The sequence below is a fragment of the Pungitius pungitius genome, chromosome 15, assembly GCF_949316345.1.
Source record: "Pungitius pungitius chromosome 15, fPunPun2.1, whole genome shotgun sequence".
NCBI lineage: Eukaryota > Metazoa > Chordata > Actinopteri > Perciformes > Gasterosteidae > Pungitius > Pungitius pungitius.
Window position 1 is genome coordinate 1,996,304 of NC_084914.1, and position 24,253 is coordinate 2,020,556.

The window sequence follows — 24,253 nt, forward strand, 5'->3', positions numbered from 1 at the left end:
TCTCTGCAGAAAATGATCAAGCTGTCAGTCACGGTTAGTCCCTCCCCCAGGCCGTCCACACATGTGAGACATGTGTCTCACTATCTGCATCATCATCACTTGACCTCATCATCTCTCGCATGACATCATGAAAAAACACTTCACCACCTGTACAATTGTAGAGTAAAAGATGAAGCTGAAGGAAGTCACTCGCCCCACTAAGGAGACTTCTCATTGGCTGAGAGAAGCTCCACGCTGCCCTCTGGGGGCCAACAGCAGAAACTACAGGAAGTGCTGCTCACCGGAGCGGCGTCGCACCGTGAAACTAAAGAGTACCGACATCCACTCGCCTCCTGCACATCATTTGAATCACGTCCAATGACTTCAGAAAGGTTCACTTTAGTGGTTTCAGTCCACAACGCAGAGGAACAAGCTATCGCTATCCATCAAAACAGAGTGTGTGTCTGTGCGTGTCCATACCTGGTGAGTGTGTTGAGTCCTTGTACAGCAAAGAGACAGAAACAACCTGCAGCTACTTTTATACCACATCCCCTGAGTGTGTGTGCGTGTGTGTGTTTAATTAACCTGTTAGCACAACAACAATTAACTTCTCAATGTGTGTGTGTGTCTTTATGTTTTGTGTTGTGTTTGTGTGTTCTCACAACATCAGTTATACAAAAAGAACGTCTTTCTCACGTGTGTGTTTACTTGTCCTTCCTCCATAGTGAGGACCTCTGTATTTTTTACCTTCGAGGACATTGTGTCTCCCAAACTTTTAGTGCATGTTAGTCATCAGGTTGCATTCTATATTATGGATTCATTCATAATCGACCATGACTGTTATTCTGTGGCCTTACAAGTGAGGAGGACGCTGTTAGAGGGACACGGCTGGAGTGACATGGTTAGATGGACAGAGTTAGAGGGACGTGGCGGGACAGGTGACCATCAAAAGTATGCACTACAAGAAGACACGTCTGTCCCTCTGAGACCCCTGTGTGTTGAGTCTTCAAATACTGAGAGCAGGACGTCCACTGAATTGAAGACTCTCTGAACCTCGGAAGTCATGTGACTATTCTCAGCCCATTAAAAAGACTTTGATCCTGCTGTTAAATGTGAGGAAATATGTCGTTTACAGACAACCTTACAATTAAGATAATTGTATTTTCTGTAAAAAGTAAAAACTAAAGGGGAAAAGTGAGGTAATATTTGCTCATTTTAGAAATAGAATAAATTATAATGCAATTAATAAAAATAAAGCATGACCCATTTCGGGGTTTATGGAAATAAGTCCCCACAAAAACCTGTGTTTATGGTTGCTCCTGTTTGTTTACTGTCAGCAGTGTGCTTTTATTCTGACATGTGCTGTAAACACAACAGGAAGTTCACCTTCTGTGGGAACCTCACACACACAAACACACATTCTGTGACAGCGACACACACACAAGTAATAATTGCAGTATTCATGTACTTTGTGCGTCATTGTATTGTAGTGCTTACGTCAGTATTATTAGACTCATTTAAATCAGGTCACTTCAAGGTGTGAGAACATCTGTCTGCAGTAACAACTTGTTGCAGTGGCCCCCTGCTGGTCAGAAAGGATCAATGTCTCCACAACAAGTTGGAAATCAGCTTATTTGACAAAATTGCACTTTCTTGTTCTTCTGAGTTTGTATCTTCATGGTTGAAATGCACTTATTGTGAGTCACTTTGGATAAAAGCCTCAGAAAAATGACATGGAATGTGATGTAATGATGCAGAGAAGAAGAGCACTTGATGTTTACAACATATTTATTACACTTTTACACAGATACATTGGTATGAAACACAAAATAGATGCAGAGCATGAACCTCCTCCTCAGGAGAACCCATCCAGTCCACCGACACACTGGGAACCAATCACTGCTCTGTAGCCTTTGCCTCTTCCTCCTTGCTCTCCTGGCTCCTCCTCTTCTTCACCTCCTGCAGTCCCTCCTGGATCTTCTCCACAGCCTCGTGGTCTCCGGCCTGCTGAGCTAGACCCAGAGCCTGCAGGTAGAACCTCACCGAGTCCTCCAGCCGGCCTGATGGACCACAGTCAGAACATCAGACCACAACCGTGGTCAGACCTACTTCAGCTGAACCCACGCCCACGTTCCCATGGAAACCAGGCTGACGGAGGCGTGTGGGGGTGGTTCCACCAAAAGTAGGTCAGACTCTGAGACCTTTGACCTCTCCTGACCTTTGTGCAGCAGGATGCCGGCCATGTTTCCCAGCAGCACGTGTTGGTCCGGGTGCCCGCTGCTGAGATCCACGGCGCGCTGGACCAGCGCCAGCGCGTCGTCGTGGCGACCCTGCAGGTCCAGGATGGTGGCCAGGTCGCTCATCAGCACCAGAGTCTGACAGGTGACAAGATGGTGGCACCGTTCAGGCGCCGTCTCAACGTTTCACGGGAATGTGTCTGAGCCGTTGTCCTACCTGTGGGTGGGTGTGTCCCTGCTCCTGGAGGCAGATGTCCAGAGCCTTCTGGTAGTCTCGTCCCGCCTGCTCCAGGTGCAGCGTTGACGCTCTGTATCGAGCCCGAGAGTCGAAACACAGACCGAGCAGGAGACGCGTGTCCTTCCTCAGGGCCTCCTGCTCCTCTGAGGACAACAGCAGCGGTACTTTAGAGTGTTTACTGTGTCTCTACGTGGACCCGTCGGTCTCTCTACCTGTCTGTCGTGAGGCAGGTGTCTCACCTGTCAGATCCTCTACAGCAGTTTCCTTATGTTTTTGCAGTTTGGCCTCCAGAGATTCTGTACAGAACCTGAAACCAATCTCTGCGAGCTCCGCCCTCAAACACACACACACACACACAGTCACCTCTTTGACAGGAAGTGAGGTCAGAGGTCAGCGACCGGAACAGTTCAATCTTACTTGTTCTGTTCGGCGTAGATGGTGGTGAGTTTCAGAGACATCTCGATGACAGCGTTGTCATCCTGGAAGAGACAGGAAGTCAGTGAGGACTTGAACAGCTGACTGGACGGACACACACACACACACACACCTGAGGCATCCCTCCTGACAACATGAAGCTCATTGCTGCTTTGAAGAGTTTCTCTGCCTGGGAGGAGGAAGAACAACTAGCTGTCTCAGTGCCGTTGCCTCAGTGACAAGGTAAGTCACATGGGGTACTCACGTGGTCCAGCTGACCCTGGACGTAGGCCAGGTTCGCCATCTGAGAACACACACACACACACACAGGTGGAAGAGGTGAAAGGACCCAGGGAGAGCTCTGTAACCTTTGACCCGGGCGGTGGGAGGGGCTTACCAGACTGTAGGCGTAGATCACGGCCTGGTGGTTGTGAGTCTGATGAGCCACGACTACGGCCTGGTGGAGGAAGCCCGAGGCGACCTCCAGCTGACCCCGTGACACACTGAGCTGAGGGGAGGAGTGTTAGTACTAGAGTCCTGGTAGTACTAGTACTACAGTCAGTACTAGTACCACTGACCTGAGGGGAGGAGTGTACCACAGTATTAAAGTACTACCTTAGCCTTCTTCAATAACAGGATCATCTCGTCCTCCTTCCTCTGAGCTTCATCTCGTTGGTCTTCATCAGCGCTGCTGAACAGGGAGAAAGCTGCACGCGCACACACGCACACACACGCACACACGCACACACGGACACACACACACACACACACGCACACGCACGCACACACACACACACGTGTACAGTAGCTGGAAATCCACAGATTTCTGACTTGGTTCAGTGTGACCGAACCTACCGACGACCGCCATCAGACAACCTCCTGCTGCTCCTCGTCCTCCTCCCTCCCCTCCTCCTCCTCCTCCTCCCCCCAGGGAGTTAAGGAAGTTTCTCCCGATGGGGTCATGTTTGATGACTTTTACCCAGCATGCCGAGCGCTTCCCCTTCAGAGACTCTGATGTCACAGCGCTGGTGGTTGTTCTGGAACAAGAGACGGTTCAACTTTTATTTACAGCCACATCTCCTCCGTTCGAGTCCCTCCCACAAAGGACGCATGGAGACACAAGGAAACCAAGTGAGGAGAGGAAGCGAGGAAGCTTCACGTCTGTCTGATTACAGCTGATCTCCTTTCTCTTCCGCCCTCCTCTGTCTCTCTGTGTCCCTGTTACTGTCTCTGTCTGTCTGTCCATGTCTCCATGTCCCTGTCCATCTGTCTCTCCCTATGTCCCTGTCTCTCTCCACATCTCTGTCCATCTGTCTCTCCCTATGTCCCTGTCTCTCTCCATGTCCCTGTCACTCTCCACATCTCTGTCCATCTGTCTCTCCCTATGTCCCTGTCACTCTCCACATCTCTGTCCATCTGTCTCTCCCTATGTCCCTGTCCCTCTCCATGTCCCTGTCCATCTGTCTCTCCCTATGTCCCTGTCTCTCTCCATGTCCCTGTCCCTCTCGTCGTCTCCCTTCATGTGCACGTACCCGTCTCCGGTGTACCGTCCCCGTAGAGTCACGTGTCCTCCTGAACACCTGATCCTGCTCAGAGTCTGGCTGAGGACAGCGCGTCGCACGCCGGAGGCCGCCATCTTTACTGTTTACATAAGGAGCGGATGTCACTACACGCCTTCAGAATAAAACCAACGGAAGCAAAAATGGGTCAATTTAAGTAAAAGAATATTTGATGGAACAAGACATTGTTAGGGCAGAAATAGTGAATTATTTATTTATATTTAAATATAATATAGTATATAATATAAAATGTTACACTAATTATATATAACATTTATTTATATACTATAATGATGCATTGTTAAGTATGTTATATTATCTATAAAATTACACTAATATATTGTATTAAAAATTACACTGACATTAAAGAGAGTATAAGGTTTTTTTATATATATTACACCCTAATGACATTGTAATATATTTTACACTATACAATTCAATCATATAGTATATTTAACTCGATTGATATTATAAAACAGTATATTAAACATAGTAATTGCAGAAAACTAATGTATTAAATCACATTTGTCTATTGTATATGATTTACAGTCTAAGCTTCAATAAAAAAGGAGATCAAGGAGATTACCGGGGTTAAAAAAAAGTTTCCTTTCAGCTTAAAGGTGTTTTATTGAGTTTATTAAAACAGCTTAAGAGATCTCACATGGGACTGAGTTAGTGTTTCACATGGTCCCCCAGACAGACAGACGGGTTTGAGACAATCCGATTCCCTCTGTGTGGTTTTATTCTTGTGATGGTTCCTCACTGAAGAACTCAAGTGTCTTTCCTGTAGGATCTTCAATGGTTCCTTCATCAGCTCCTCTAGAAAAGCTTTTTCAGTGTGTCCTTTATTAGCTTCTTTAGGATAGGAAACACTGGAGCTTCCTGTACCAAAGCAAAGTAGATCATTCCCACCCACAATGCCTTGCGGCAGTGTCATTTAAAGTGACTTAGGGGATGACAGTAACTGTTGTCATAACGTGTAAATGCGCAGATGTTGATACTGTAGTAGCTTTGTTTTTTTTTGCATTATTGGACAATTCTTCAGTTTCTCTGATTTTCCTTCTTTTGTTCTTTCCTGCAACGCTAACAAAGTTTCATTTTTAATCTGAGTCTTCAGAACACAGGAAGAATCTAGGAGGAGATGGTCCATCTTCTGTTGTAGTTCCCCATCAGTGATGTCACAGCTATGCAGCTCAGTGAAGACAGTTGTCTCCTAGCTCCTCATGACCTCCCTTTACCCCTTTTCCTCCTTTGAGGTCAAGGAATCGTCGTGAGGAAAGGAGCCGAGGAGGTAACCACAGCCCTTGTCATTCGGCCGGCTGGTGGTCCATGAACCTCTTCAGGTGGTAGCGCAGCACCCCTTTGGTCTTGAAGGTCTTGCCGCAACTACAAGCGTGCGGCCGCTCTCCGGTGTGGTCGAGCTGATGGACCCGCAGCAGCGAGCTGGTGAAGAAGAACTCCCCGCAGGTGATGCAGTAGTGGCTCTTCTCCCCCGTGTGCTTAGTCCTGCGGTGGCTCAGCAGCGAGCCGGAGGTCACGAAGCTCCGCCCGCAGTCGCGGCAGCGAAAGGGCCGCTCGCCGGTGTGGATCCTCTCGTGGGCCCTCCAGGAGTTGTGGTAGGAGAAGGCCTTGTCGCAGTAGGAGCACTGGTACAGCTTCTCCTTGGTGTGGCTCAGCCGGTGCATCTTCAGGTAGTGGGCGATAGTGAAGCTCTTCCCGCAGTCCTCGCAGGCAAAGGGCTTCTCGCCCACGTGGAACAGCGTGACGTGGGACCTCAGGTGGGACGACTGGGTGAACCTCTTCCCGCAGGTGGTGCAGAGGAAGGGCCGCTCCCCGGTGTGCGTCACCATGTGGGACTTGAGGTGCGGCGACTGCGTGAACCTCTTCCCGCACTCGGTGCACCGGTAGGGCTTCAGGCCGGTGTGGGTGCGGTCGTGCAGCTTCAGGCCTTGCAGGCTGGAGAAGCGCTTGTCGCACTGGGCGCAGTGGTAGTCCCGCAGGTCCTGGTGGGTCCGCCGGTGGACCCGCATGCCGCTCAACAGCTTGAAGCCTTTGCCACAAGTGGGGCACTGATGCGGCTTCCTGTCGGAATGGGTCACCTGGTGGAGTTTCAGGCTCTGGGGGTTGCCGAAGGTCTTCTCGCACCTGGGGCAGGGCAGCGGCTTGGGCTTCCTGTGCGACCTGCGGTGGAAGTTGAAGCCCTGGTAGGAGACAAACCTCTTGTCGCAGACCCTGCAACGGTAGCACTTCTCCCCCTGGTGGGTCTCCAGGTGCTCACCCAGCTCTGCCTGCTCGCCAAACCCGTCGCCGCAGAACCAGCACCTGAAGGGCTTTGTGCCAGAGTGCGTGCGGTGGTGCGTCTTCCAGTCCCTCTTCAGGGCAAAGGTCTTGTCGCAGTGGGAACAGTGGTAGGGCTCCCTGCGCTCGTGGACCTGCTGGTGGACCACCAGGCTCATGAGGGTCGGGTAGCTCTTCCCGCAACGCCAGCACTCGTTGGGTTTCCCCCCCCGGTGGGTCCTCAGGTGAGCCTCCAGGTGAGCCCTCTTGTAGAAACCCTGGTTGCACTCGGGGCAGTAGACCATCTTCCTGCCCGTGTTCGTCAGACGGCGCTGCTTCGGCCTCAGCTGAGGATGATCGTCTGTTGGTTGGAGGGGTCAGAGGTCAGATTATTTCAAAATGAACACACCATTTTCTACGGGCAAAAAACGTTTATCTAGATCCAAACAAAAGTTTTTCACTTTTGTAAAAATGTAATTACAAGTGAGAATTTGATAATGATCAGACATGTTTTATTTGACCAGCAGCCTCAGATCAGAATCAATAACAACCATTGGATTCTCTTCAGCTAAATAAAGAATAAGAAACTTAAATGACTTCGTTCTTACCAAGAGACAGGAAGTCCCGCCCCTCCAGCCACAGCCTGCAGTCGGTCAGTTTGACGGACAGCTTCTTGAGGAGCGTGAAGGGCTGGATCTCCACGTCGTCCGGTTCCGATTTGATCCGAACGCCCTGAAACCAAATAGGACCCTTTAGATGTGATCGGGGTCAGTGGTTCTACCAAGTTAGTACTAGGGGAAGACTACTTGTGTGTGACAGAGTACTTCTAAGGTGACCTAGTATTTCTACAGTACGTAGTACTGCGGTCGGATGGTACGGAATCACAGGCCTCTAACTGATCCTCGCGCTCCATTACTGGGGTGGTTCCTTTAATTCGGAGGACAAATATAACCATGCCGCCTTCCTGCACCAGCTCAGAACCGTTAACGCGTTTCCATCTCTACCGAATCACCGCTACATGCGCGCCGACTCGATGCTAGCGCGTTAGCTTAGCTTCACAAAGCGCTCCGGTGCTCGCCTCTTCCAGCCGGTCAGTGTTTACCGGAGAAACCGCATCAGTCTCCATCCCGCCGGTCCGGTTGAAGTTCTGAGCCGTGCTGACCGCAACACTGTCTTCTGCAGCAGCTGGACCCTTCCGGGAGAGTCCAACCTCCAACAAGTTCTACAACATCCGGTCTGACAAGTCGGGAAAATTGACTAGAACTTTATTCGAGATCAAACGCATTTGATAATATTTATGAATGAATAACGTTGCGTTTTAATTGGCAGTCTTTACATTAAAACATACATAGTCTTTATTACTATAAATAATATACTACACAGTGGGGAAGTGATAACAGCACCTTTTATTTGATAATGAACATGTACACGTTTACCCTGCTACCAATATTAGTACCTATTGGGATGTCATACACAGTAAGACAGTCAATGAAACAAACTGCTATGAATAACTCACACTTTAGAGGTTCAAAGGAGTACAATAGAAGCACGTTAGTACTTTGTAGTATCATTCAGGCACTCATTGGATCTGGGATCAGATATCAGTGTTTTTTTTGTTAAATAAAAGCTTCACTGAGTGAAGGAATAAATAAGATTACAGTCCAACTTTCATTAAATAATAATCCCCATGGAGGAGAGCGCCGAACCAAGCTTTAGTACAAAAGAGTTTTGGGGTCAGAGGCTGCAGTACTCCGAGAGTCCTGCAGGCGGCGCAGCAGCTTCCAGGTGAGTCTGAAGAGGTGAGACAGGTCTTTAGAAAACGGTAATAAAGAATATAAACGGTCACTTGCATTTATGTATACGGGTGTGGGTCACATGAGTAGACAGTTGGGATCAGAAGAACGCTTCGGTCGGTCTTTGTCATGGCTCCCCGCTCGGAGAACACTCTGCCTGAGGGGGGCGCTACAATTCGGCCTTTTGTTCACATCATCTCCCCCATTGGAGCTGCGTAACAGTGGTAGATCCATGGGTATATACGGGGAGATCACTCACCGCCATGATTGATGTCCCAGTCCTAACGACGACGCCTCGCTACGGGGACATCCTGTGGACCAATCAGCAGGTGATTACATACATACATACATACTGGTATACAGATTAGCCCCCCCACCCCCATCTCAAGACGAGAACCCTGGATCAGAATACGCTTCAGCTCGGTTTTGTCACGGCCCCCCCCCTCTGTGAACAGACTGCTGGGGAGGGCTTCAATCGGCCTTTTGTTTCATCACTTCAGGGACGTTGCATTACTTCTGTAGTACTACCATTACTTCTAGCAGAATACTCCTGGACGGTACCATTTCTACCATCAATTAAATAACAGTATTTCTACATTGTAGTAAGAGTACAGCAGAGAACTTTTGCAGCGTGGTTAGTTTGTTAACTCCGTAGTTCTACCGAAAGTAAAATGGGTGAATATATCGTTAGCGTAACAAATACCTTGAAGCCGCCATCTTGACTAACTTGTCCCGCTGCACGATCTCCTCGTTGTCCTTTTCAGTTACAGCTTCCCGTTGACCCAGTCGTCGGAGCGCGTTGGAGCGTTGAGTTTTCCGCCATTGTTACCCGATGCTAACGACGTGACCTGGCTCACGCTTCCCGGTCAGTTACAATTGAAAACACGCCGACACCACGCGGACCGGGAACTTCTCGTCGGCAGCAGCTCATCGGACTCTCCGCACAGCATCAGGCGATCCATCGTTCTGTAGTCAAACCAGCGGCTGGTTGTCTTTATATGACCCCGCAGCCAATCACAGACGGTGCTCTCAAGAGCGCGTCAGAGCCGTAGTGAGACATGACCCGCCTTACTCTGCCTCTGATTGGCTTACCCTCATAAAGATACCAAACATACTGCTCGTGCCTACATGAACCAATCCAACATGTGTATGCAACAGTTACTAGCCAATCAGAGCGAAAGTAGTACGGGTCATGTTTGGCAAGCTGCCCACAGCGTGACGTCACACTCAAAGCTGGATTGAAGCGGCTTCCGTATGTGTGTAAAAAACACAAAATGCAAACATAAAAATAAGAAGTATAAGGTAAAACGACATCATTACGTAGAATACACAATAACGTTACTCAAATTGTCTGTACATCTCGGCAAAAAATACGATGACATTTTGTTAGTTTGTTTGTTCATTATGACATATCATTTATTTAAGTAATACAGATATTTTTAAACAGAACATTATGAATTACCAATTACACCAGTTACACATTATTAAACAATTAAATTGTCTTATTAACTAGTAAGCCTATACATTCTTAATAGTTTTAAGCAGTGTATTGGATAGTCGTTAACATGCTGATCAGAAATTATACGCACAAGCTAATAATAAGGTATATATGCTACTTTATTGAAAAAGCAACTTGATTTGTGCACTAGGCATCTGTTTCTAGCTTAGCGCCTGCTGTTGAAATCACTCACAATGCACTTTTGCACCACACGTTGTTTTTGTGTCATTTAGAGCGAAAATGCGTGAACACAAACCAATTTAACAAAGCACTAAAAATAAACCCTCATATTAACGACCCTGAGAAAAAAACGCGAAGGCATCACTAACCGTTATTTAAAGATTAAAAAACCGTTCGGATTTGTATGACGTTTTCAGTACTTTTTAAGTTGTTTTCGGGAGAAAGTGGAGACCGACACGGAGGATAAGGTGTGAAATTAAGAGGAGAAGGTGTAAAGTAAAGAGAAACGGTGTGAAGTAAAACTATGGACGCCAGAGACAAGCGGTTGGATCCCGTCAGTAACTTCACTCTCACAGGCTTCGGGTTGGAGCAGGAACCATGGCGGGAGTTTGCCTCAGGGGAGGAGAGCCGAGTGATCCTCAACAGCTTCTTCAACACTCAGGACTACACTCACCTGTTCATCCATCACGATGACGGGGGACAACTCCACATCGGCCTCGACTACCCTCAAAATGTCCAAACTAAAGTCATCTACATCTCCAAGACGGGTCAAGAAGTGGTCACGAAAGAAAATGGTCAAAATATTTTAATAATCCAAGAAGTTCAGGGAGGAGACGCCAAGACCTTTACAATCGCTGCCTGTGAGGAGGTGGGATAATTCAAGCTAATGCTAACATTTATCCCAACTAGAAGCTAAAGCTAACTCAAGCTAAGGCTAACATGTAGCCCAACTGGAAGCTAAAGCTAACTCAAGCTAATGCTAACATTTAGCTCAAGTAGAAGCTAAAGCTAACTTGAGCTAAGGCTAACATGTAGCCTAACTGGAAGCTACAGCTAAGGCAAACATTTATCCCAACTGTAAGCTAAACCTAACTCAAGCTAAGGCTAACATGTAGCCTAACTGGAAGCTACAGCTAAGGCTAACATGTAGCCCAACTGGAAGCTACAGCTATTACAAACATTTAGCCCAACTGGAAGCTACAGTTAACTCAAGCTAAGACAAACATTTACCCCAACTGGAAGTTAAAGCTAACTCAAACTAATTTAGCCCAACTGGAAGCTAAAGCTAACTGAAGCTAAGGCTAACATGTAGCCCAACTGGAAGCTAAAGCTAACTCAAGCTAAGGCTAACATGTAGCCCAACTGGAAGCTAACTCAAGCTAATGCTAACATTTAGCTCAAGTAGAAGCTAAAGCTAACTTGAGCTAAGGCTAACATGTAGCCTAACTGGAAGCTACAGCTAAGGCAAACATTTATCCCAACTGTAAGCTAAACCTAACTCAAGCTAAGGCTAACATGTAGCCTAACTGGAAGCTACAGCTAAGGCTAACATGTAGCCCAACTGGAAGCTACAGCTATGACAAACATTTAGCCCAACTGGAAGCTAAAGTTAACTCAAGCTAAGGCAAACATTTATCCCAACTGGAAGCTAAAGTTAACTCAAGCTAAGGCAAACATTTATCCCAACTGGAAGCTAAAGCTAACTCAAGCTCAGGCTAACATTTAGGATATCAGGAAGCTTGGGGAAACTTAATGTAACACCAGGGTGTCCTATGGTCGGTTCCTCGGGTGGTCGGTGGTAGGATTTTTTTTCAGAACGGCACAAGCTGATCTCAGTTGGGTATTTAGCGGCACGCAAGTTCCATGAGTGTCTTCATGACCATGGGTTTGCCTTAAATGTTTTTTTCTAACTTTATTCAGAATCTGGTACAACACAGCAACTTGCAAGTAGCGCAGCGTCTTAAATAAAGTGATGTATGTCTTGATGCGAGGCTTTAGAAATCAACACAAATGGATTCTGTATTTGCTCATGAAGTCATTTGGCCAATGTTTTGATAGCCGCCCGCAGCCCAGCGGACTGAATACTAGACCTGTGGGTGAGTGGAGAACACGGCCACCCTCCAATCAGAGGGTTGGCGGGTCGATCCCAGCTAACCCCCATGTCGATGTGTGTGTCCGATGTGACACTTGACCCCAGCATTGCTCCTGTAGCTGTGACTACAGTGTGTGAATGTTAGTTACTGATGGGCAGGTGGCTCTGTCCTGTCATCAGTCTGTGAATGGGTGAATGATGACATGAAGTGTTAAAGTGCTTTCAGTGATAGAATGACTAGAAGAGCGCTACAAAAATACAGACTATTTACTAACGTTTTTAGGGCAATTGATTAAAAAAAATACCGGAAACCGCATCAAAGTGTGTCCAGCAATACTGGTTTCTCCCTTTGCTATACAGGTCAGGACACCATTATGTCTGAATTGGTCTAACTATATTCTAAAGCTAATATTTAGGCTAAGTTAGCAAATTTAAGACAAGGCGAACTGGCCAATTGAAGATACAAAAGCAGGAAGTAATGGCTAATTCCAGATAAGTCACAACAGTAAAGCTAACTAGACACTATGGCTAATTTAAGATACACTACTAGAAACAAACTCTGGTTCATCATCCGCTGTACCTCCTCTCCCCTCAGGTGACCTTCCCGTTGCTTAGCAACCCGGGGACGAGCAGAAGCAGTGCAGTGGGATTAGCTGAGGAGGCTCTGAGGTTCATGGAGAGACAGAGGAACGAGGCTCTGGCGATAAAGGCTCAGATAGAGGGACGCACCTTTCTGCCTTATTCCGATGCTTTCCGTGACAAACGTTTCCATGACAACGCACTCCACGACGACAGCTACCAAGGCGACACTGAAGGGCGGTAGGAAAGACAAGCTAATGTCCACCTGTCAGTTCACACATTCAGCTCAGGGGAAACCCGCAGTAATCATTCTTCTTCTCCTCCATCAGTGAGGCTTCTTTTCCTCCTCCGGTAACAGCGAGGCTTTGTCCCAATCCCAATGTCCCCCCTAAACCCTGAGCTCAGGGACGCACTGAGGTTGCATGGAACAGTGGTTGAGTGAGAGTCTGTGAGGGCTTTAATCACCCTGGAGCTCATTGTTGACCAACCTCTCCTAATATGACATTCTGTCACTTAAATATTAAATATAGTATTTATAAATCCTCTGCCATTGTTGCCTGTTGCTGAGGTGAAGTGGGCGGGGCGAGTCACATCTGGGCCTTTTGAATGACACAAGTCCACAAGGACAGACAAGAATGTATATTGAGAAAGGGCCTTCTTCTCTCCTCTTACAAAGATGCTTCTTCTACTTTAACACTGAAGCTTTTTTTCTTCTCTCCTCCCACAGGAAATGGTTGGAGCTCCTCCACGTCTGTGATTCCACCATCATAGAGTGGGTGAAGCTGGTGTCAGAGGTCCTGCAGCAGGACTCGTCTCAGATGGTTCTGGATGGTCTGGAGCCTCTTCCTTCAGCAGAGTTTAACTTCTGGAGGAGCAGACTGAGGAACCTGCACTTCATCCAGCAGCAGGTCCGTCATAGTTTCTATCTTCTACTATTATATTGTTTTCTATTAACGTAGTGAAGATGTTCTGTTTTGAGCTCAGCTGAAGAGTAGCAGAGCTCAGCAGGTGTTGTCCATCGCTCAGAGAGCAGAGAGCGTCTACTTGTCCAGTCTGAGGGACCTTCACACAGACGTTCAGAAAGGTAACGTCTTCATCAGGTGGGCGGAGCCTCATGAGATCACCTGAGCACACCTGTTCCTTTCAGGTCTAGATGAGGCTGAAGACATCACCAGGAACCTGACACCTGTCCAGGAGAAGCTGGAGGAGCTGCAGCAGATGGAGTACCAGCAGGTACCACGGGGCTGGCTGTGACATCACCGCTCTGTGTGACATCACCGCTCTGTGTGACATCACCGCTCTGTGTGGCATCACCACTCTGTCTGTGATTGGCAGCTGGGGGACAACATGGCTGCCGTGATGGAGGAGGTGCGACTGGTGTGGATCAGGTCTGTGTTCTACTGTAGACCCTGTAGAGTTGTGGTCCTGCTGCAGGAGATCTGCACTCTGTTGATACAGATGGTAAGACACACAGGTAGACTCACACACACACAAACACATAGACACACACATCACATGCTGTCGATGCCCCCCTCTCCACCCCTCCTGCAGAGCAGGAGCTTCCTGCTTGGGGAGGACCTGATGAGACCTCTGGGGTCAGAACCTGGTGAGAAGATGGATGATATCACTCTGGTGATCTGGACCCTGAAGAGCCTCAAAGAGGCCTTCAGGCTTTGCAGAACCCAGCTGGAGGACCACAGACGGGTAAACCTGATTCCACCAGGGCTACAGGAGGAGGATAGAAGAGACATCTAGACCAGGGGTTCACACCGTTCACACCAGAGGAGAAGCGGATTTACGCCACGTTTACTCCCCCCGAGTAGTTGTAGTTATTTCGCTTAATTTGGGTCCCGCTTTGTGTCTCCGTAAAGACGGCTATCGTTTCCACTATCTAACTATTCCAGAAGCCTCAGTGGATGGTGGTTCGACCTGATGGTGGTTGTCCCTGCAGTGGTTCTGCCGTACACTTGTTCTGCTACTTGCAATTAGTTGTATCATTTCTGTTAGAGGAATTGAATGTATTGTACATCTTTTACATTGTTTATGTACACATGACATCCATTGCAGATCCGATGTGAGGGTTTGGGGGCAGAGGATGTTGCATGTGTACAGACCAGAGGTGTGGACTCGAGTCATGTGACTTGGACTCGAGTCAGACTCGAGTCATGAATTTGATGACTTGAGACTCGACTCGACAAAACGTACAAAGACTTGCAACTCGACTTGGACTTGAACACCGATGACTCGTGACTTGACTTGGACTCGAGCCTTTTGACTCGAGAAGACTTGCTACTTCACATGAAAACTGGGGGATAACATTTTCACACCACCGCGCCGCTCTGTTTATCTGCATCTGTCAAAAAAATGTGCGCCACCTGTATGCAGAGAGCGCGCGCTGCCTGCACGACATCCAATCACTGCAGTCCATTTGACCGTATCAACGAGACAGCTCGTTCATGGTTACAAAAATCGGGATTTTTGAACCCGGATTCAGACTCCGATGGAAATCCTCGCCAACATTATGTCAACGTCCGTTTTAAAGTAGTGTAATGAGCTGAGTTAAAGTTATTAGTTAATCAGTTATGCAGATGTTGCATGTGTTCACGTTATGCTGTTACCAGCTGTAGTTACGCGAGACAACCCGAGTTTTGGGGGTCCGTGTATGCGGAAGTGTTCGTTCGGCGTGGTGACGGCCAACAGTGACCGAAGTTGAGTTGTTTTATATAAATAAATGCAGCGGAGTTGCAAGCCAGTCATCGCCTCCTTATTTACGCTGCAGCATTGGGGTGAGCGTTACAGTACTATAACACAGTCACAGTCGATCCACCATTACCCTTCCCTTCGTAGTCTAGGTCTGTGAGGCAGCGCACCATCACCCAGGGTTCCCAGTCCCCACTATAATAAAAGGACTCGAAATGACTCGAAACTAAAATGGTACGACTTGTGACTCGACTTGAGACTTGTTGGCTTTGACCTGTGACTCGACTTGGGACTTGAGACTCGAGGGCAATGACTTGAGACTTGCTTGTGACTTGCATAACAGTGACTTGTTCCCACCTCTGGTACAGACTAAAGAAAATAACATTAATTGAATTGGCTTTCCCACGACAGCATCAGGCGAATTTTTCCCCCAGGGATTGAATATTATCCCTCTAGGTGGCGCTCAGGGCCGATGGTTAAGAATCACTGATCTAGAGGAGCGATGGGGACAGAGCTGTCAGGTGTGCTGATCTCAGATCAGCCGTGTGCTTGATTCCTATGATGCCTGAGCTTTGTCTCTGCTGCAGGACGGAGACACTCTGAGCTGGGACTTTCCTTCACAACTGGTCTTCTTCAGGCTGGACCACTTCCTGCTCCACCTGCAGGGCATCCAGGTACACACACATTCATACAGGAACACACACACACACACACACATGTTGAAATGAAGATGTGAAAAAGATTTCTCCACCATCACTATATGAACCAAGCTTCCTCCCCCTCTTCTTCTCCTCCTCTCCCTCCTTTCTCCACCCCTCCCTCCAGGAGGTGTTCAGGGTCAGTCTGCAGCTGCATCAGTTGGAGTGTACGGTGCTGTCTGGTGTTGGAGGCCGGATGTGGACCGATGTGGTCCAGGAGGTATATCAAGACTTCCTGTGTCACGTGACAGTTATGTGTGACCTCACCTGTGACCCCACCGACCCTGACGACCAGGTGAGAGTACTGAGATGTGTGAGGAGCTGTTGGATGCTGAGCTGTGTGTGAGTCCTCCTCCTCTCCCCTCAGAGCTTCCTCAAGCACCTGAGTCAGTTCTGGGTTCAGGTGTCAGACCTGGAGAGACGGCTGGTGTCGGTCCTCAGCAGAGCCTTTGAGGACTGCTGCGTCTCCTCCTCCGCAGCAGCAGCAGCAGCAGCAGCGAAGGTACCGGGTCTACGCAGTACAGGTCTGCTCTGGTTTGGTCTGATTTAATCTGGTCTCCTTTGTTTCAGCTGGTGAAGATGTTTGGGTTCATCCTGGACCGTCCTCTGATCCATGATCAGCTGCGTCCTCACCTGGTCCGCCTGGAGGAGATGGTCCTGGAGGAGCTGGATCAGATCGAGCTGCTGTTCTTCAGTCAGAGAGAAGAGTCAGACACATTCTGCATGTTCACTCCGTCTCATGCAGCCCGACTCTGCTGGAGCCAGCAGCTCAGACTGAGAGCTGAGACCACGCTGAAGCACCTCAGGACTCTCCAGCAGCTGTAAGGTCTCCAGGACATCTCGGAATGCGATTGAAAATAGTTTCCCCTTCTGCTCTCTAAACTAGACACACCTGGCTGTCCTCAGGTGCCGTCAAAATATGACATCGCCACAAGCATTTCAGACATATTTTAACATAAAGGCAGTTTCAGTCACTGGTATGGCTTCAACAAAAGTAATAATGCAGCCTTAAGGCAGAGGAGATTCCATCAATACTCAATAAAAAACACAACAGCACACACATTTGTTAACTTGTATGACATTTATTTGTGTTACAGTAAAATACAAGCTATTTTACTGTAACCTTAAAATATGAAATATTACTGAATATGTGCAGGCTACAGCAGCTGAATGTCACCACACACCGTCCACCAGTTGGGTGCTGCTTCCTCCTGCTCCATAAAACACCACATTAATGTTATAATTACACCAATAAACAAAAGGAGCAAAGCAAGTTGTGTTCAGGGACCTGGATTCAGTCTCTGTGTTGTGTTCAGGGACCTGGATTCAGTCTCTGTGTTGTGTTCAGGGACCTGGATTCAGGTGCCTCCAAGCTGGTTCTACAGAGGTTCAATCACATTGAGGACCTTCTGCGGGACTTTGGGGATGGACTGAGGTCCAGTTGGAGTTCTCTGCTGGACTCCGACTCTGAATTCATCCTGGAGCAACCTGTCATACAGAACAACCAGCAAGGCATGCTGGTTGTTAACTGCAGCAACAAGGTCAGTCTGATTGGCTGAAACTAAGGCTCATCATACTTGGGAGTCCACTCACATGTTCTCAGTGTGTGCGTGCGTGTGTGTGTGTGTGCAGCTGCAGGTGGTGTTGAGGGAGCTCAGGTATGTCAGCAGGAAGACAGCCGTAGAGCTCCGCCCTTATGCTGCTCGACTCTTCACCTGCAGAGATGACATCACAAGGAGCTACCTGAGCCTGAGTCACATGGTGTCCTGTTACAATCAGGTACACTGCCCCTGAGGTAAACCCTGTGAGGAGGAAGACGAAGGTCAGGTGACGCATTGTGGTCTTCAGGTGGTGAGTGGCGTCTTTCCGGCGGAGCTTTCTCTGATCCAGGATCAGCTGCAGGACCTGCACCTGAACCAGAATCTATCAGATCTGCAGAGATACACCTGGGGCAGTGAAGGTGAAGATGTTGTATATTGTATAGGTGTCACCGTACACTCTACCTGTACTGTGTGGGTTCAGGTTTGCAGCAGCAGGTTGAGCAGAACAGAGACGCGGTGTTGCTCCTCCACTCCACAGTGAGCCAGGCCAGAGCCAACATGGACGCCATGACACGCATCATACAGGTCAGTGAGTCTCTATCAACCCTCTAATCATCTAAAGTGGTCTCACTTCAGCACCTGCTGCTTGTGCTGCAGGGCTGGGCGGAGCTTGACCTCCTGCAGCGCTCAGGTGAGTCCCTGCTGGAGGTTGGAGATATGGAGCAGAGCTACAGACACATCAGAGAGGAGGGCGAGGAGCTGCTCAGGTTAACACAGGTAGGTACCAGCTTGGAGGGGTGGGGGGGGGGGGGGGGTGGCCGGAGCTGATGGGACCCTGCTGGTGTGCTCTCAGCTGAACAGGAGCCTGTACGGAGCTGAAGACTCCTCCAAGTCCTGGGTCATGTATCTGGACCACCTTGATGACAAAGTCCAGGATGGACTGTTCCAGCTGGTGCTCCGATCCCTGCACTTCCTGTTGGACAACATGAAGCCGCAGGTACACACACCCCAGCGATGAGATGGCTGCAGCGTCTCCCTTTCAGTGCTGCCAACTTGCCGTCTTTCTCGCTTTTATTGTTATGGAGCCTCTTCTGGTGTCTGACATGTCCTCAGAGTCTCACAGGAGCCTCGCAGCCGCCAGGGAGGAGCTACAACACGTCTGATCCGACTGCTTCCATTACACTTATGCAAATTAGGCGATTTAACAGAGCCCCCCCCCCCGCCGTCACCTTTCTCACCTCTTATTAGTTTGCAGGTATGGCTCTAAATTGTTCCTGACGCAGAACACAACAATTTAGAGGTGTATTAATTTAGAATATTAATATCTAAATAAACGGATCTTAAGGTGCTGAAAATAACGACATAATGCTGATTATAAAAAGTGTAAATTCATGTTTATTATTTTTGCGACTTTTAAAATTTGCTGGATGCACATGGTGCTAAGCTACGCTAACATTGTAGCTCCTCCATAAGTCCTCCTCCCCCTAAAGTTCCTGATTCAACGACTCAGTCATGTCTCGTGTGTGTGTGTGTGTGTGTGTGTGTGTGTGTGTGTGTGTGTGTGTGTGTGTGTGTGTGTGTGTGTGTGCGCAGAGCTGCTGTGCATTTGTCACAGTCAGTCTGCAGCTGCAGGAAACAGGAAGTGTGTTTGAGCCATCAGTGGGCGTCGGCCTCTCTGACCTCCTGCAGACCATCATCTCTGACATTTACACAGCCGCCAGTCTGCCACTGAGGATCTCTGTGAGTCGCCACAGCAACTACCAGGTGACTGACATCACTCTGACATCACACACTCAGTCCTTGAAGGCTGCGGTTTCTGATAAATAACGTTTCCGTTTCCCCGTCTGTCCGCCTCTCTGTTTCAGGTTTCCCTGCAGCAGAGTTCGGATCTCTCTGCATTGGAACAGGAAGTGAAGAATTGCCTGCTGCAGGTGAAGGAGGAGGCGGAGCTTCTGTTGACGAGGCTGGACAGGTACTCGTACCTTTGGCTGAGCGACAGGAAGCGGGTGATGCAGGAGTTTCTGACCTACAGTAGACAGCTGGGACCTGAGGAGCTGGAGGCAGTGAAGACCCCGCCCACCCTAACTGACTTCCAGAGAGAGGTGAGACACACCTGAGCAGAGGAGACCCAGCATGTTGTCCGTTACCTGCAAGTGTGATGTGCCTGTGTTTCAGATCAATTCTCTCAACACACTGAGGGAAGAGGTGACTCACTTGGATGATGTCATCCTTCTGCACAGCTGGCTGCAGGTGGATCAACGAGCCTTCAGGGACTCGCTGCTGTCGCTTGTCCACAAATGGAGACACCTGTACACAGATTACCTGCTGGACTCAGTCAGTGACAGGTAAACCCACTGGAGACCTACTGAAACCAGTCAACAGAAACCACCTGGAGTCTGATTGTGAAGGTGTGTGTGTGTATAGTCTGCAGCAGGTGACGCCCCATTGTGATGATGATGTAGAGTCTGCATCTTCGTCCAGCTTCCGGCTTTCAGAAACCATCATCCTGCTGGAAGCTGCAGGAGTCCAGCTGCCTGATCACCTGTCAGCTCAGCTACAGGTAGTGACACCACTGTAGCCCCGCCCACACCTGCTCTGACACAGGAAGTCACACGATGCAAACATCTGCAGTGTGGCCCTTTCTCAATATCTAAGACGGCGAGAACGGACTTGTGTTCTCGGCGTGCTGACTCATCGGTTCAGGCTCATTTCTGCCATTAGAACAGCAGCTGACTTGATGATGTCACCACGTCAGCTGGTCTCGCTAATACATTTTAATACAGTTCTTGACTGTTAAGTATTTTACTGTCAAGCTTTCGTTTTGTTTTCATTTAAATAAACAAATGGTGTGTGTATGTTTATATATATATAATAATTAGACACTATATCTCAATGGATCAGATCAGAGTTGTTATCCTGTCAAACATCGTTCTAAAGAAGATGAAGAGGAGCAGCTGTAGCTTCTGGATCACACTGACACACCTACAGTTCAAACATCAAGATGCCGATGACACAGTGATTAATGATGCTGCAGTTAGACAGGTGAACAATGACATGAATAGAAACAGTTTGAAGCATGCAAGCAGAGGACCACACATGAAGTGTCTTACAGTTCAGAGTCCCTTTGAAGCTGACGTGCTGCAGGTTCAGAGTCTCAATGACGATCCTTTACTGCAAATATTTGTTAGTTTTAATGCACAATGATGGACAATAACAAGCTGCACTCTGGATACAGACGCGTTACATTTAAACATGAAGTTATAGTTATATATATATATTTATTTATTTATTTGTCCCGTTAACTACACCTCACATCTCCCACATCCTGGAGGTAAATGTTAAGAAGGCTTAATGTTGACAAATCCATCACAGAAATGTTGATTAAACAACTCACTTCTCCACTGAAAAATTCCTCAAATTCCTTTCTGTTACTTAAATATAGTTGTGTTTATTTTCCTCTGTTGCTGAGGTGAAATGCATTCTGGGGTATTTGGCTCTCACAAGAACAGGCGAGCCTGCTCCGATGCATTCTGGGTAAAATGGGCGGGGCCAGTCCCATCCGGGTATTATGAGCGTTCTCGACCGGATGCAGAACTCGGGCTGCGACTGATGACGTCTCACGGGGACAAACGTCCACACAAGGACGCATACTGAGAAAGGGCCTGTGTGAATGTGCCATCTGACCTGCTCACACACACCTGGCCGTGTCACCACATGGTTCCTCCCTGGCGTCTGTAAATTACACAGTTGCCATAGCAACAAACCTGTACCTGTCCGGGGGGCTGTAAACATGTGAATAGACTTTATACATCACTCTCATCTGTTTAAGACGTTTGTTTGGGATCAGATCAGCTGATTTAACACACGAGACTCCAGGATTAATCTAAGCCTGGCTGTTAGCTGCAAAGAATACATCGCCATGGTTACATGGTTTAATTCAACCTGCTTTGGAGCAACCAAGTCAAAGCTGAATTTATCCAGGATAACTTCCCTTAATCCCTTATTCTGGTTTTGTGCAATAGGCCCCTGGACGGGTTCGTCTATGCAACACTGTTGTCATCAGTTATTTATTGATTTATTAATACCATCGTTGTGTTGCAGTGTTGATCTCGAGGAGGAAACACCTGGACCACGCGAGGCATCGAGATGATTAAAAGTTCACTTCTGATGACCAATTGGTGTCCCTGCATTAGTTTGTAGCAAGTAACCTCAGTCCAGATGTTCAATGTCTGCACCCTGTCAGACGTCTCTGTGACAGACTGGAGCCTCACTGACATCCATCTTTGGGCGCAGCACTTCGTCACAATGTAGTGACGTACATGTTGTCTTTGCAATAGGAATCAGATGGACCCTCATAATAAGCCCAGTAAAAGTAATAGAGGTGCTTTAGTCAGGTTACGTGTGGGTCAATATATAATAACTCAAAATGTGCTCTATCAAATTGCAGAGAGTAAAAGGGGTTAAAGGGACGGTGCTATGAATTGTGGGTAGAAATGCAGACTTTTAAGGGCTCACAACTTGCAGCACTTGACTTAGTTAGAGAGAACCTCTGGGTCACAAAGAACCACAACAAGATAAATAAATGATTTAATAGAATTTTTCTCTTCAAAACCTGTAATTGACACAAAAGACGTTTGTCCAGCAGACAGACGGGTCCAGTCTACAGTCTGGTGTCGGTCCAAAACCTTCAGGACCAGACAAACCAGGAAGTAAGAGAGGCACGATGATGAGAAACCTACAGAGAAACGTGATCTAAAAAACACAGCAACTCAAATCAAAGTCCTCATAGCACTCGGCATCTCCATGGCAACGGAAAAAAAGGATCAACTAGCAACGTCTGTTTTAAGTCTCTGCTGGCTCTGAGGCCAGCGGCCAATCAGAAAGCAGCTAGCGGCGGTAGACTCCGAAGGCCACCAGGCTGAGGAAGATGGTGACTCCGACCAGCGAGGCGGTGGCCGGGGCGGTGAAGAACTGCCTGTACTGGATCTGACAGTACCACAGCACCGACAGCATGAGGACCAGCAGCGGCACCATCAGGCTGCCCACGTTCAGAGCCACCTGCACCTGGTCCACGGGCCGCGGCCCCCCCGCCGCCCCCCGGCTGGCGTGCGGCGAGATGTGACAGTGGAGGACACAGTTGTGAACCAGGTTCAGAGAAGACAGGGTCTGAGCGTCGTCCTGCAGCAATTGACCCTGGTAGATCAACCGGACCTGCTGCTCCTGACCGGCAAAGTAGGTCCTGAAAGGGCAGAGGTCAACGGGTCAGAGCTAGCAACAAGCACCCAGTGATGACGTAGTGATGTAGCAGTGGGTTACCGTTTGATGTAGCCGATGGTGTCCTGTGGTTTGACCTGAGCCGTTCTCTCTGTGTCATTCAGAAACTTCAGTCTGACCACCATGTTCCTCTGGGACGACGAAGAGTCTTCATCATCTTCTTCTACTCCTCCTCCTCCAGCCTCTCTGTTCCCAACAACATCTCCTCCTCCCGCCTCCCCGCTCTCATGCGTCCCTGCCCCCTTCTCCCCCTGGATGGAGGGGTTTGTGGGCAGAGCTTCTGTCACAGAACTGGAGGGTGAGGAGGAAGAGGAAGGGGGGGTGTCTTCATGGACGGCGCTGGTCCCCAGTGAAGGGGCGGGGCCTATGGTGGAGGTGAAAAGGTGTTCTGGGGGCTCCGAGGTGCGGGTCGAGATCCAGGCGAGCAGCAGCACCAGGAGGGCCAGCAGCGCGCCAAACAGCAGTGTCACCTCGTCCCCTACTCCTTCAATCAGAGCCATCGCCCCCGGCAACGCAGGTCACACAGCTGCACAAAGAGGGCGGGGCTTAGCAGCAACACAGGTGCACACTACATGACATACCAGAACACCACGTTGACATCATCTCCAAGTACATTTACCAAAGAGCATCGTCAGATCTTACTGACCCTGTTCGTTCATCAGAAGCATATTAATCAGACCGGCTGGTATCAAGAGAGCATCAATAATCAATATCACGTATTAGTTTTAAATGTTGCAGTCAGACGTGATGATTTTTGGCGACCGGTGAACTTCTGCAGCTTTTGAAAAGCAGGACATTTAACGGTACTTATACCAGAGCAGTGTGGTATTAGTAGACTACTTTGAGTGCAGTGACGGATGCAAGTACTTCAACTAGCGCTGCGTGTTGTACTTGTATTACCAACGTGCAGCTCACGCGCGTCCAGGTGACAGCAGGTCACCTGATCAGTTATCAATTTCAGATCAATGTTCGCGCTGCTAAAACTCCGAGCTAACTGCTAACAGGCGCACAGGAAGTCGGCTAGGCTAACGTGACATGCTAACAGCGTCAGTTACGAGCTAATTAATGAAACTACACGCGGGGAGAGAGCGCGAGCGGGAAAAGACGATGAAACAACAACTTACTGTTCAGCTTAGAAACCTCATATCCTAGAAAGCTCATGTCACACAGCGTTAGCCTGCGAGCTAATCAGGCTAATCGGCTCCGTACACACTTCCGGCTGCTGCGGCTTCTTCTTCTGTGGTTCTGACGCTAAAGTGACGTGTTAAAGAAGCAGAAATGGGTCGTCATAGATTCATAGTTATATTGACCAATCAGATGGAGAAGTCTATAAAACAGTTAGTTTAGAAGCCGCAATCATTTTATCTCAAGTATCAACAGCATGTTATATTATTATTATAATAATAATAATAA

General features: G+C 48.3%; 4 protein-coding genes across 9 annotated transcripts; 1 reads left to right on the forward strand and 3 right to left on the reverse strand.

Annotated features, from left to right (window-relative positions):
• Positions 1 to 1,749: 1,749 nt before the first annotated feature.
• ttc19 (tetratricopeptide repeat domain 19) lies at positions 1,750 to 4,545 on the reverse strand. Its single transcript, XM_037458183.2, has 11 exons — positions 4,401 to 4,545; positions 3,724 to 3,905; positions 3,484 to 3,575; positions 3,266 to 3,376; positions 3,134 to 3,172; positions 3,002 to 3,058; positions 2,872 to 2,933; positions 2,694 to 2,788; positions 2,434 to 2,597; positions 2,198 to 2,354; positions 1,750 to 2,039 (listed from the first exon to the last, which is right to left on the reverse strand). The coding sequence occupies exons 1-11, from the start codon at positions 4,502 to 4,504 to the stop codon at positions 1,876 to 1,878; spliced, it is 1,227 nt and encodes a 408-aa protein (XP_037314080.2). The 5' UTR covers positions 4,505 to 4,545; the 3' UTR covers positions 1,750 to 1,875.
• Positions 4,546 to 5,018: 473 nt separating this feature from the next.
• Positions 5,019 to 9,342, reverse strand: LOC119209129 (zinc finger protein 664-like). Of its 2 annotated transcripts, XM_062557553.1 has the most exons (5): positions 9,201 to 9,342; positions 8,757 to 8,808; positions 7,807 to 8,495; positions 7,313 to 7,436; positions 5,019 to 7,065 (listed from the first exon to the last, which is right to left on the reverse strand). In XM_062557553.1, the coding sequence occupies exons 3-5, from the start codon at positions 7,828 to 7,830 to the stop codon at positions 5,735 to 5,737; spliced, it is 1,479 nt and encodes a 492-aa protein (XP_062413537.1). In that variant the 5' UTR covers positions 7,831 to 8,495; positions 8,757 to 8,808; positions 9,201 to 9,342; the 3' UTR covers positions 5,019 to 5,734. The 2 variants fall into 2 exon arrangements, with proteins under 2 accessions (XP_062413537.1, XP_037314074.2); XM_037458177.2 differs by lacking the exons at positions 8,757 to 8,808; positions 9,201 to 9,342 and having other exon boundaries at positions 7,807 to 8,597.
• dnah9 (dynein, axonemal, heavy chain 9) lies at positions 8,716 to 22,012 on the forward strand. 5 transcript variants are annotated; one of them, XM_037458161.2, is made up of 21 exons: positions 10,271 to 10,824; positions 12,644 to 12,867; positions 13,355 to 13,535; positions 13,612 to 13,711; positions 13,775 to 13,860; positions 13,963 to 14,331; positions 15,915 to 16,001; positions 16,153 to 16,320; positions 16,393 to 16,527; positions 16,596 to 16,846; positions 17,374 to 17,566; positions 17,658 to 17,804; positions 17,874 to 17,985; positions 18,048 to 18,151; positions 18,224 to 18,343; positions 18,420 to 18,563; positions 19,160 to 19,330; positions 19,432 to 19,668; positions 19,742 to 19,911; positions 19,991 to 20,126; positions 21,668 to 22,012. In XM_037458161.2, exons 1-21 carry the CDS (start codon positions 10,480 to 10,482, stop codon positions 21,671 to 21,673), a joined length of 3,486 nt encoding a protein of 1,161 aa, XP_037314058.2. In that variant the 5' UTR covers positions 10,271 to 10,479; the 3' UTR covers positions 21,674 to 22,012. The 5 variants fall into 5 exon arrangements, with proteins under 5 accessions (XP_062413533.1, XP_037314058.2, XP_037314057.2 ...); XM_037458160.2 differs by lacking the exon at positions 21,668 to 22,012 and having other exon boundaries at positions 13,963 to 14,088; positions 14,179 to 14,331; positions 19,991 to 20,419; XM_062557549.1 differs by lacking the exons at positions 10,271 to 10,824; positions 21,668 to 22,012 and adding an exon at positions 8,716 to 8,826 and having other exon boundaries at positions 19,991 to 20,419.
• A 127-nt stretch (positions 22,013 to 22,139) lies between these two features.
• Positions 22,140 to 24,238, reverse strand: tmub1 (transmembrane and ubiquitin-like domain containing 1). The gene is made up of 3 exons (XM_037458184.2): positions 23,965 to 24,238; positions 22,883 to 23,366; positions 22,140 to 22,805 (listed from the first exon to the last, which is right to left on the reverse strand). The coding sequence occupies exons 2-3, from the start codon at positions 23,338 to 23,340 to the stop codon at positions 22,454 to 22,456; spliced, it is 810 nt and encodes a 269-aa protein (XP_037314081.2). The 5' UTR covers positions 23,341 to 23,366; positions 23,965 to 24,238; the 3' UTR covers positions 22,140 to 22,453.
• Positions 24,239 to 24,253: the final 15 nt, after the last annotated feature.

Bases quoted from the DNA above. Each gene is read 5' to 3' on its own strand.
- ttc19 (XM_037458183.2), bottom strand. From the start codon at position 4,504: ATGGCGGCCTCCGGCGTGCGACGCGCTGTCCTCAGCCAGACTCTGAGC. The intron at 2,934-3,001 runs GTGTGTGTGTGT...TGTCTCTTCCAG, and splicing joins TGTCAGGAGGGATGCCTCAG to GATGACAACGCTGTCATCGA. The intron at 2,789-2,871 runs GTAAGATTGAAC...TGTGTGTTTGAG, and splicing joins ATCTACGCCGAACAGAACAA to GGCGGAGCTCGCAGAGATTG.
- LOC119209129 (XM_062557553.1), bottom strand. From the start codon at position 7,830: ATGGAGACTGATGCGGTTTCTCCG. The intron at 7,437-7,806 runs GTAAACACTGAC...ATTTGGTTTCAG, and splicing joins AGACTGATGCGGTTTCTCCG to GGCGTTCGGATCAAATCGGA. The intron at 7,066-7,312 runs GTAAGAACGAAG...TCCAACCAACAG, and splicing joins GCGGGACTTCCTGTCTCTTG to ACGATCATCCTCAGCTGAGG.
- dnah9 (XM_062557548.1), top strand. From the start codon at position 10,480: ATGGACGCCAGAGACAAGCGGTTGGATCCCGTCAGTAACTTCACTCTC. The intron at 13,861-13,962 runs GTACCACGGGGC...TGTGATTGGCAG, and splicing joins AGCAGATGGAGTACCAGCAG to CTGGGGGACAACATGGCTGC. The intron at 19,331-19,431 runs GTGACTGACATC...TCTCTGTTTCAG, and splicing joins GTCGCCACAGCAACTACCAG to GTTTCCCTGCAGCAGAGTTC.
- tmub1 (XM_037458184.2), bottom strand. From the start codon at position 23,340: ATGGCTCTGATTGAAGGAGTAGGGGACGAGGTGACACTGCTGTTTGGC. The intron at 22,806-22,882 runs GTAACCCACTGC...CTGCCCTTTCAG, and splicing joins ACCATCGGCTACATCAAACG to GACCTACTTTGCCGGTCAGG.